Source organism: Vigna unguiculata, chromosome 4, assembly GCF_037176805.1.
Source record: "Vigna unguiculata cultivar grain cowpea cultivar isolate G323 ecotype 2 chromosome 4, ASM3717680v1, whole genome shotgun sequence".
NCBI lineage: Eukaryota > Viridiplantae > Streptophyta > Magnoliopsida > Fabales > Fabaceae > Vigna > Vigna unguiculata.
Genome location: NC_140795.1, coordinates 36164170 through 36177500, shown reverse-complemented (window position 1 = coordinate 36177500; position 13331 = coordinate 36164170). Strand labels below are relative to the sequence as shown.

At 28.4% G+C, this 13331-nt stretch overlaps 1 protein-coding gene across 1 annotated transcript; it reads left to right on the top strand.

The window, feature by feature from the left end:
- The first annotated feature begins 10684 nt into the window (after window positions 1-10684).
- Window positions 10685-12920, top strand: LOC114180693 (protein neprosin-like). Its single transcript, XM_028066994.2, has 7 exons — window positions 10685-10831; window positions 10923-11009; window positions 11143-11331; window positions 11425-11589; window positions 11956-12009; window positions 12233-12379; window positions 12546-12920. The coding sequence occupies exons 1-7, from the start codon at window positions 10685-10687 to the stop codon at window positions 12918-12920; spliced, it is 1164 nt and encodes a 387-aa protein (XP_027922795.2).
- Window positions 12921-13331: the final 411 nt, after the last annotated feature.

The following is a 13331-nucleotide window of genomic DNA, read 5'->3' as shown; positions in this document are numbered from 1 at the left end:
CTAAACTGCTCCAGTAGTTCCACCTCCTTGATCATAAGGTGTGCAGCATGTACAGTCTTCCTACTCAATGCATCAGCCATTACATTCGTCTTCCCCGGATGATATAGCAGTTCAAAATCATAGTCCTTCAAGAACTTCATCCACCTTCTCTGCCTCATGTTCAGCTCCTTTTGATCAAACAGATACTTAAGGCTTTTGTGGTCGCTGAACACCCGAAATTGTGCACCATAAAGGTAGTGCCTCCAGATCTTCAAAGCAAATACTATGGTCGCTAACTCCAAGTCATGAGTGGGGTAGTTTCTCTCATGCATCTTGAGTTGTCTCGAGGCATATGCCACAACCTTCTTCTCCTGCATCAACACACAACCAAGTTCGAGATGGGAGGCGTCACAGTAGATCTCGAAAGGCTTCCCGACATTCGGGATCAGTAGTATCGGAGTGCTGGTCAATCTTCTCTTCAGCTCTTGGAAACTTTCCTCACACTTATCTGTCCAGGTGAAAGGTTGGTCCTTCCGTGTGAGTTGCGTCAGGGGAGCCACTATCTTAGAGAATCCCTCAATGAATCTCCTATAGTAGCCTGCTAAACCTATGAAGCTCATGATCTTTGTAGCTGACTTGGGACTTTCCCACTTAACCATTGCCTCGACCTTTGTCGGATCCACTACAATGTCGTGCACAGATATCACATGGCTCAAAAACTGAACTTCATCCATCCAGAACTAGCATTTGAACAACTTAGTATACAATTGCTTCTCTCTTAGGACACTAAGCACCAACCTCAGATGTTCAGCATGCTCCTCCTGAGTCTTAGAATAGATGAGAATGTCGTCTATGAAGACCACAATGAACTTATCTAAGAACGGTCTGAAAATCCAGTTCATGTAGTCCATGAACACAGCTGGAGCATTGGTCACACCAAAAGGCATAACCACGTACTCATAGTGGCCATATCTGGATCTGAAGGTCGTCTTCTGCACATCATCGGCCTTCACCAATATCTGATGATATCCCGACCGTAAATCTATCTTCGAGAACACTGATGACCCATGCAACTGATCCATCAAGTCATCAATTCTCGGGAGAGGGTACTTATTATTGATTGTCATCTTGTTCAACTGTCTGTAGTCCACACATAGACGTGAACTCCCATCCTTCTTCTTCACCAACAGCATTGGTGTTCCCCAAGACGAAGTATTGGGTCGGATGAACTGCTTCTCCATCAACTCCTCAATCTATTTCTTGAGTTCCACTAACTCTACCGGAGCCATACGGTATGGAGCCATTGATATTGGGCTGGTTCCTGGTACTAGATCGATAGAGAACTCCACCTCTCTATGGGAAGGCAACCGTGGCACCTCATCCGAAAATACATCCTCAAACTCATGCACGATCGGTATAACTGACGTCCTCTCCTCTTTCTCCACCCCCAGATGTGTGAAGATTATGTAACACTGTGCACCCCCTTGTAGTTCCTTCACAATCCCTTGAGATGTTAACAACTCATGCTCCTTTGAGTTAGGGAAAAACAGCTTCTTCTCTCGGCAATCTATAAGAATGCGATTGGCAGAGAGCAAATCCATCCCCAATATCACCTCCAACTCCTATAGAGGTAGGCATATCAAATTCACCTTGTACCTACGTCCCTCTACCTCCACTAGACATCTAGCACACAAGGACGACGTCCTGACCCGACGCCGGAGTAGACACCGCAAGCTCACACTGTAGCTCGCACACCGGTAGACCCAAACGTTCCACACAAGCATTTGACACAAAGGAGTGTGTCACTCCAAAATCATACAACACACAACATCTCATCCCGAAAATCACACAATAACACATAACAAGGTTACCTTAGCCTGCAGCCTCTGCTCTTCTCATAGCGTAGACTCTGCCCGTCGCCTGAGGCCTGTTGCCTCTGTCCCTTCGCTGATGTTGGTGAGGAGTCTAAACTAGAGGGCGTGTCGTTGTCTTGGCAATGGTGGGACAGTCCTTCCCAAAGTGGTCTTCCTTGTCACAATTGTTGTACCGACGGTAACCCTCCATACGCGGGCATGTGTTCCTCAGGTGAGGGCCTCCACATATATAACGCTATACTCGGCCCTATTGTAGAGGGAAACTCCTAGACCCTTGGGACTGATGGTGGGGTCTATCATATGGCCTCCTCCGCTCCTCATGTCTAGGTTTGGACCCAATTGGTCCACCAATCCTCTGTGCGTTCTATGGTTGCTGGGGGCGCTGGCCTTCTACCTCACGTTTCATTTTCTCCATCACTCTGGCCTTCTCTACCAGAGCGACAAAGTCCTTTATGGACAAGGGAGCCATCATCAAGCGGATATCACCGCGGAGACCATTCTCAAACTTGCGGCATCTCCATTCCTCGTTGAACGGTAGAGTGTAGAAGCAATTGAGGTGTTTGAACTTCTCAGCATACTTAGTCATTGATTTCCCTCGCTGAGTCAACTAGAGGAATTCCACCTCCTTGGCATACCTCATGCTGTCGGGGAAATACTCTAAGAGGAACTTCCCCCTGAAAGCCTCCCACATGACCGACTCATCCCTTTCCTCCATAATGGACTTCATGCAAATCCACCAATGCTCCGCCTCATCGGTGAGCATGTATACAGCAAATGATAACCGGTTCTCTGCCGGGCACATCTTCGCATCGAAGATCCTCTCTATATCCTTTAGCCACTAGTCTACTACATATAGGTTGACTCTACCGTCAAATTTCACTGGATGATGTTTCAGAAAATCTTCTAGGCTCGACTCCCTAACTGTCGGTCGTGGCTCGGGACCAAAAACAAGTGCAGCCGTCCTGTTCTCTTCCAGCTGTCGGAGGGCTTCCATATGTTGTCGATGAGCATCCTCAGTAGCTACCCTAGCAGCCTCCATCTGTTGCATCACTAGTTGTTGTTGCTCGAGCGATGCTACCTATCGCTGCATCGATGCTTCATGATGCTGCATCATCTATGTGTTTCTGCGTCATAGCAGCTACCATCGCCTCTATTGCCCTAACAATATCGAGTACGTCACCTTGAGAGGATTGTGGAGCCCTACGAGAAGGTGCCATAGTTCATTGGCACACAGAAAATCACTTGGTTAGGCTTGATAAGACAACAATTTTAACTAGAACACTCAGAAAGACATAGGGAAAGCTAAGCGGACATCCAAGTCCACAGACCTAAAGAATGATCGCTCTGATACCATAAATGTAACGTCCCATTTAATTAATAAGTGTAATTAAAAGAAATGTCACACACAAATAATATAGTAGCGCAGTCCTAGGGTATTAAACGCAACCCCTACAAGATCCTAGGCACACCACGATGTCTAAGCAAACTATTTACAACATTTAACAACAAACCCAAAATGGGATTAAAATAGTAAACTAATACATGGGCCATAACCCGGAAAGAAAACCCATAAAGATACAGATCCAGTCCAAGCGGACTATGCAGCGAAATCATCTCTCCTCTGTTGACCACGAGTATCTCTCGCATGTGCTCCCATCAATAAATTGATGATCATCGCAAGAGTAGAAGAATAACATACAAGGCATTCAAACAAGAAAAAGGTAAGCTAAAGCCAAAAGATTTCATCAATGCAATCAAATATACTTTCGCAATCCAACATACATACATCACCCAAGCATGTTATGACCTTCCAAAACAATACACTAAAACTCAACTCGACTAATCTGGATACATATAACCTAGTCAGATTCAACGGATGCTTGCACTTGTGGTGGATACCTCTGCTCACCCCCGAGCTATGTGTTACAAGTGTTACAATGAATCAATGGATCAAACCCTAGCAGAGAGGTTGACGGTTGCAGCTCAAGGTTCTCTGAAAGTGAGTGGAAAGTGAGAGTTAAGGCAGACTTAAGGTGAGTTTTATCATTTGGGCTAGTCCTTAGGCCCACTCACAAAGGGCCAGCCCTTTATTTTATAGCAGAAAGGAATAAGACATTTTAGTGGGCCTTACAATCCGGCACGGGTTATTATTATCAAGTATAATTAAGGATCATTATTACTATCAACTATAAATATTATTATCATTATTATTAATTATAATTATAATTATTTTTATTATTATATTACTACTATTATTATATTACTATTATTATTATTAAGAACTATAATTATTATAATAGTTATTATTATTATTATTATTATTATTATTATTGGTAGATACACATTTTACTTTTACTTACTATGTAGGAGCTATGTTTCAATTACTTGTCATTTTTATTTGTTTTGTTGTTCATTTATCTTTTCATTTGAACAATTATTTCAATTTAAAAAAATAGTTACTAAAATTAGTAAAATAATAAAACTAAAAAATAATTTTTTTATTATAAATAATTATTTAAATTTAAAATATAATAATTAAGAGGATAAAATTGATAAAATAAAAAGGACACCAAAGATGTTTATCTCTTTGTATATGTAGTTATATTAATATTAATATTATTATTAGTAGTAGTAGTATTATTTTCTTTTGTCACTACGCGATATTATTATAGTGGTATTATTATTATTATTATTATTATTATTATAGTTAGACACATATTTTATTTTTATTTACTACAAGATCATATTTCAATTACTTGTTCTTTGTATTTGTTTTGTTATTTATTTTATCTCTATATCTTGGTATTTTCTGAATTGGAAAACAATAGTTACTAAAATTAGTAGAATGATAAAACTGACAAATAATTTTTTATTATGAATAATTATTTAAATTTAATAAATAATAATTAAGAGGATAAAATTGTAAAAACAAAAAAAAGGACATAAAAATGTGTATCTCTTTATATATTTAGTTAGTGAATTATTATTAGTATTATTATTATTATTACTATTATTATTATCGCTACTTATTATTATTATTATTATTATTGTTATTATTATTGTTTTTGTTATTATGGTTACATACACATTTTACTTTTACTCACTATCTATGAATCACGTTTCAATTACTTTACCCTTTTATTTATTTTGTTGTTTATTTATCTTTACATTTGAATAATTATTTCAATTCAAAAAAAAATAGCTACTCAAATTAGTAAAATAATAAAACTGAAAAATATTTCTTTTATTTATTTAAGTTTAAAATATAACAATTAAGAGGGTAAAATTGAATTAACAAAAAAAAGACACCAAAGATGTTTATCTCTTTATATATGTAGTTGTATTATTATTATTATTATTATTATTATTATTATTATTATTTTATTATTTTTATCACTATGCGATATTATTTTAGTGTTATTATTATTATTATTATTATTATTATTATTATTATAGTTAAACACACATTTACATTTATTTACTATGGGATTATATCTCAATTACTTGTACTTTTTATTTGTTTTATTGTTCATTTTGTTTTTATATTTGTGTAATTATTTGAATTAAAAAAATAGTTACTAAAATTATTAAAATGATAAAATAGACAAATAATTTTTATTTTAAATAATTATTTTAATTTAACAAATAATAATTAAGAGGATAAAATTGTATAAACAAAAGAGGACACAATAAATGTATATATTTTTATTTATGTAGTTATTGTATTATTATTATTTTTATTACTACGAGATATTATTATAATGATATTATTATTATTATTATTATAGTTAGACACACATCTTAAATTAATGGTTAAAATACTTCGTTGGTCCTCGTTTTTGTACCAAAATCTCAATTTGGTGTTCATATTTTTATTAGTCTCAATTAGGTTCACATATTTGTAAATCAGTAACAATATGTAACTAACACATTAAGTAGGTGTCACGTGTCACCTCCTCGGTTTTTCTAAATTTTTAATTTTTTTTGAATTTTTAAAATTTTTTTAAAAAAATATTTATGTCACGTGTCACGTCTGTAGTGTGTCACGTGTTAATCTAATATAGTGACACATGTCAAATTATTGTATGAATCTCAATTTGGTCATCATATTTGTTAATTTGATTTAATTTCAGTTCCAAATATTTTTAAAAATTTTCAATTTCATAGTGTCACGTGTTAATCTAATATAGTGACACATGTCAAATTATTGTATGAATCTCAATTTGGTCATCATATTTGTTAATTTGATTTAACTTTAGTTCCAAATATTTTTAAAAATTTTCAATTTTATGTGCTCTAAATTTCGAAAAAATTTAATTTTTATATAGATGTTATGATGATATTTTTATTACAAGTGATATTTCTATTACATATTTTAAACAATATTAAATTTATTTAAATATATATTTTACATTAAACTTTGTTTAAATTTTATTTTAAAATTATAAATATATAGATTTATAAATTTATATTTGAAATATTTGTATAACATTAAATATCAACAATTTTTTAGAGTTGGCTTAAAAATAACAATTTTATAAATTCAAATGTAAAATTTTAAAACAATTTTATAACAAATTAAAATAAATATATTTAAAATTTTAATATTAAATACACTTAATATTATTAAAATATTTAATAAAAATATCAATTTTATTAAAAATAATCATAACATTATATAAAAGTAAAATTTGGTCTAAATTTGGAGTGCATGAAATTGAATGTTTTTTAAAAATATTGGAGACTGAAATCAATCAAATTAAAAAATATGATGACCAAATTGAGATTCATACAATAATTTGACACGTGTCCCCATATTAGATTGACACGTGGCACACTACAAACATGACACGTGTCATAAATATTTTTTAAAAATAATTGAAAAAAATTGAAAAAACATAAAAAAAATTATTATTTTTTAAATTCAAAAAAAAAATTAAAATTCAAAAAAATGAGGAGATGACACGTGACACCTACTTAACGGTGTTAGTTCCATACTAACGAAAATGACCTAATTGTTACTGGTTTACAAAAATGTGGACTTAATTGAGACTAATAAAAATATGATGACAAATTGAGATTTTGGTACAAAAACGAGGACCAACAGAGTATTTTAACCTAAATTAATTTACTATGGGATCGTATTTTAATTACTTGTCTTTTTTATTTGTTTTGTTGTTAATGTATATCTTTATATATAATTATAGATTATTATAGTTGACATTAGCCTTAGTGTTAGCATTAATATTAATATTTATAGCATAAATATTATTATTATTAATATCATTATTATTTTTATTGTTATTATTACTATTCCTAATGGTGTTATTATTATAAGTGTGTTTTTTTAAGTATAGAAAACATTGTTATACTAAATACTTTTGTTAAATAGAGTTTTAATATTTTAAAATTTTTATGATTTATAATTTATATTAATATTACTAGCGTACACACAAGCGCAACAACGCCTGTGTGTACGCATTTTGTAAATATATGTGATATTATATTAGTAGGTGATGATAATGTAATGTTATTAAGTTATAATATATAAAATAAAATTATATTTAATAAAAATAAAGTGAAATATATCAGAAAAGACGAGAGAATAACTGTTGATAAATAGAGAAAAAGAAAAGAGTAGAGATAAACAATTTTATAAAAAAGTTTGTAAAAATAACAATCAATTTTAAATTTTTTTATAAATAATTATATTTTAAAGGGTAAAATTGGTATTTTGAAATATTAACACAAAAGAGAGAATCTCCTTATATATGGTTATAGATTATTAGTATTTTTAATTGTTAAATAAATATAATAACAATTATGTTATTATTCTAAAAAAATTAAAAAAAAAAATAAGGCTATTATAATTATTTCGTAAAATCAATTAATTGTATTATATTGTGATATCAATTCTATTTATTATATTTAAAACTGAAATTATCATTGCATCACTTAGATTTACTATTTCATTACTTTAATAACAACATTTACAACACTGAAACTTAATTTTTATAATATTTCATTACATAATACTTTCACTATTTTATTATTTTAATATACAAAATAAAACAAATACGTCCCGTGCGTCAGTATACTAGTACACTATTAAAATAGCTCACAATTTGGCCTCCACGTGGCTCAAACCTAAGTCCTTCATACTAATTAAGTACTCTCAACCATTTGAGCTAGTACTATTCTACATTATAAAAGTCAGGATTAAATGCCCATAAAGGCTCCCACTACCCATATTTATTTATTAATTATTTATTTAATTAATTAAATTTCTCGGATCTTACACATACAACCCAAATACTATTTTATCCATATCAAATCAATTTTAGCATCCTGTATTCCTCCAAATCGCTATGGATACGATACTTATTGTACTACATAAAGCTATCAAAACGGGTCACTCGACCCAACCTGTGGCTTGGCCCGCGACGGGTTGGCCACTTAGTGGGTCAACCCAACCCGGCTCACTTATTAGCGAGCCAACAAAATTAGAACCCGACCCGACCCACCACGGGTTGGCGGGTTAAACGGATTGGCTATTGACTCACTTAATTTAAAAAAAAAAAACACACAATTTTTTTTCTTCAATCCCAAGAAAACTAAATTATAATTCCGATTAAAATCTAAATAAACTTCAATACAATCCAAATAAAATCCCAAATTATGTTAAACTCAAAATACAAACCAAAATCACAAAAACATAAATTATTGTCTAACATCAAATCATTTTTGTCACTTATCAAACTATAGTATTAGAGTCTTCAATGGATAAATCCATAACATTTTTATCTCTTGAAGCATCTTCTTTATCTCCATCTACAATAAAACAAGAAAAAAATAATGTTAACTAATAATATTAAAAGATTAAGTATTAAATAATTAAATTAATTTTACAGTACTAATAATAAAGTTACCTGTTAATTCAAAACTATACAACCAATTTTGTGTTAAAATAAGTGCCTTAACATTATTGAAATGTTAAATTAAAGAGAATAGCAATTTAAATTTAAGTTTTACTTTTTTAATATTATATATATATATATATAATATAACATATATATATATATATAATATACATATAATATATATAATATATAATATATATAATATATATAATATATATAATATAATATATAATATATAATATATAATATATAATATATAATATATAATATATAATATACAATATATAATATATAATATATAATATATAATATATAATATTTAATATATAATATATAAATATATATAATATAGTATATACATATATAATATATATAATATAATATAATATAATATTATATTATATATATATATATATACATATAAACGTATATAATATAATATATATATATATATATATATATATATAATATACATATAATAAAATATACATATAATATAATATAATATAATATATATATATATATATATATATATATATATATATATTATATTATATGTATATTTTATTATATGTATATATTATATACGTTTATATGTATATATATATATATATATATAATATATATATATATATATATATATATAATCTATGCATATATATATATACACGTATATAATATAATATATAATATATATATATATATAAATATATATATATATATATATATATATATAATTTTAATATTTAAAATTTGTTAGTGGGTTGGTGAGTCAACTTAGCACATCACGAGTTTAACCTGAATGAGCCGGGTTCTTAACGGGTTGGATTCAATTTTAATCTGTACTGAAATTTGTAATTTTTTTTCAACCCAATCCGATCCGAACTCATGATGAGTCGGGTTAGCTCGCAAGTTATAACCCATTTTGACGGTTCTAGTACTGCATCTACCTAGTATATTTGCTAGAAAAGTGATTGCATTTAGCAATCTAGCATTCACTCTGTCATTAACTATTGAAAAAAAAAATAGAACTTCATTGAAAAAAAAAGACTCCATTGAACAAACTCAACAAAAATAAAGATTAAATTAGTATTTAACAAAAAAATAAATAAAGTTAACACAAAAAGTGTAACTTAAAATGTTTATTACTAAGTAGCTCGATTTATTCCATTAAATCAAATATATAGTTTATATATATATATATATATATATATATTTGAATATATATATATATATATATATATATATATATATATATATTCAAATATTAGTTAGTTTTTGTACATAAGTATACAATAAATGACCATACTTTTATTATATTTCTTATCTTTAAAAAATACTGAACAAATCTATGTTTGCATTAAAATTACATGTAAAATAAATGGCTAAATGTAGTTATTTTATTTACAATGGCAAATGAAAAGTATTGCGTTAAAAGGTTAATGGTATAAATATATGTTTTATTATTTATCATATAATTATCTATAATATTTAATTAATATTTTAAAGAATTAAAATTTATATTATATAAAAAAAGTACACGTTAAAAATTTAATTAAAATGTAAATAAATGTTATCAAAGTTAATAATTTTAATAAAATAATGTAAGACTTTTTGTTAAAAATAATATTTTGTGTGAACTGTTCATTTAAGGTTTCCATTATGCTTTTCTTTATTATAAAAAATCATTATTAAATATTGAAGAAAGAAATTTTGCTAAAAAAATATTAATGGTTTTCTCAAAAGGAAGTAATTTATTACCAATTTAATGTAAATAGTCATTTTAAAATAAAGTCAAAGACTAGGATTAGGATGGAGACTATGCCATTTCAGTTACTTTTGAATCCTTGTACTTACTCTATATATAGATAGATTATCAAGTCATTGTTATACCAAAGAGTTGAGAAAAGGATGATGAATACATTGTTATTTTGTTGGTGCTTGTGTTTAGTAATTAGTCATTATTATGTTCATGGTATTCAAGTTACCTTGAAGGAAGATTTGGAGTTTCAGACAAAACCAAACCTTACTAATAAGACTCCAATCAAGACTATTTATGTAGTTCATAATCTTCTTAGTATCTTTTTTTCTAAATGTATATCACATTATGTGTATTACTAATTTTATTTTATTTTTTTTAATTTTATAGACAGAGTTTGAAGATATTATTGATTGCATTGACATTTACAAACAACCAGCTTTCAACCATCCTTTACTAAAAAATCACAAATTACAGGTAAACAATAAAAATATTTTATTATATAGAAAATTTTCAACTTTAAAATATTTTATGTTTTAGTTTTAACTTTCAATCTATTTTTGATTATATATTTTTTTCTAAACTTTGATATTTATTCCTTTATTTCCAGATAAAACCCAATTTTGAAAATGTAATTGAAAAAACATTTGTGAATAACTCACAAATTGGATCCATATTTGGATTTGGTAAGGAAGAATGTCCAAAAGGAACGGTTCCAATACAAAGAACAAAATATGATATCTCTGATGAAAAATTATTAAATGATCATATATTGCTTAAAGACATCCCTGGTGTTCATGTAAGATATCTTATACAATCCTGATTTCTTATTCCTATAAATTAAATTATCTTTTAAATTGATTAGTTATTTGAATATATTCAATTTGTTTAGATTGCAGAAATATCTATGATACAAACGTATGCTCCTTTTTATAAAGTTAGTGGGATAAGTAGCCTTTATAATCCAAAAGTTGAGAAAGATGAAATCTCTATGGCTCATATATGGGCTGAGAATGGACCTGTAGAATCTTCCAACAGAATAACGACTGGATGGCATGTGAGTTACAATGATTTATTAATGATTTTTTTTTTTTTGCAAAATTTAAGTCATTTAATTTGTCTCTTAAATCTCAATAAAAGATTAGATATTTTTAATTATGTTCATATTAAAGATTATTATTCGATCGAGCATTTAAAATCTTTTTATTTTTTCTTAATATATATTTTATTTGAAATAATAATTTTATTTTTATTAAATTTGATTTATGATGTAAAGAAAAATAAATGAAATAAATATAATATAATAATTTTATTATAGTGAAGAAAAAAATATCATAATTATTATTTTTATGAAAATAAGTTTAAAAAATAGATAAAATCCAACATAACAAAATTTCTAATTGATTTCATATTTTGATATCAGGTAGCTCCAAACATATACGGTGATGCAAGAACCCATTTTTATACGTCATGGACGGTAAGAAGACATATCATTACATTTTATTTAATCCTAATTTAATTTGTAGAACTACAACATGGAAGAGAATATACTTTAATAAATCTTATGTATGGGTGGTGCTTATTGTCTTTTCACTTTTTTCTTTGAGACAAATGGATGCTTGTGTCTTTGCATATAATAGACATTTGATAGAAGATTATAATTAAGTTTTCTAAATAAAAATTAATTTTATTTATTACAGTCAGATAATTTCAAGAAAACAGGATGCTATAATACTGCATGTCGAGGTTTTGTTCAGATTGACAGGAAGAATTTCGCTGGTGGATATTTTCCTCAAGTATCTACCTATGGTGGACCAATTTACGAGGCTTACCTGGCTATTGCTCAAGTAAATAATTATGCTGTTAAATTTTCACTTTAATTAAAATTGAATGACTCTTAAATGCATTATTAATATACATTTTACTTTTTTTAATACATTTTTAAGTAAATATAATTAAAGATTTGAAATATTTTGTGATATTTTATTGACAAAAGCTGAGGTGTGTTTTTAGGATCCAAAGACAAAAAATTGGTGGATAAGGGCAGGAAATGTAAACATTGGATATTATCCAGCAGCATTGTTCTCGAACTTAGGGTCAGCATCCATTGTAGGGTGGGGTGGGAGAACGAAAGCTAAAGTTGGTGGTCTTAGTCCTCCAATGGGATCTGGGCATGTTCCTGATGGGAACAAGGCCCATGCATCTTATTTTAGATCTCCCAAAATTAACCGTGCACCAGGAGAACCTGATTATACACCTGCAAATACTAGGACCGGAGGCTTCTCTGACAACACTAATTGTTATGGTGTTTATTACTACTATAAATCAGATGTTAGTGAAGAAGGTGTTATCCAGTTCGGAGGACCTGGAGGAAAATGTGGAGTTTAATTTTCTTTATAATTATACTTTATATTGGATTATGAGTTTAATAAAATCATCTTTGTTTAGTATAATTTATTTTTCTAGCATTCTCTCCATTTGCTATTGGTAATTTTTAGAATGTTATCCATTTTTTAAATAAAGTTGGACGAGTTTTTTGTTTTATTAAATAATTTTTTCATCATGATATTGATATGAATTATTCATTGTTAAGAAATTATTAACAATGTTGAAAGTGTTGAGCACATAATTAATAAATAGTTCTCTTCGAACATAATTCATTTTATATCTAATATAGTGTTATTTAAATTTAATTTTCAAAACATATCTAAGCTATAAAATATAACAATTTATATGATTCCTAGTGAAGTTAAAATAACACTTAATTTACTTATATTTATTTATAAAAGTCAATTATTA

Bases quoted from the DNA above. Each gene is read 5' to 3' on its own strand.
- LOC114180693 (XM_028066994.2), top strand. From the start codon at position 10,685: ATGATGAATACATTGTTATTTTGTTGGTGCTTGTGTTTAGTAATTAGT. The intron at 11,010-11,142 runs GTAAACAATAAA...CTTTATTTCCAG, and splicing joins TAAAAAATCACAAATTACAG to ATAAAACCCAATTTTGAAAA. The intron at 11,332-11,424 runs GTAAGATATCTT...CAATTTGTTTAG, and splicing joins AAGACATCCCTGGTGTTCAT to ATTGCAGAAATATCTATGAT.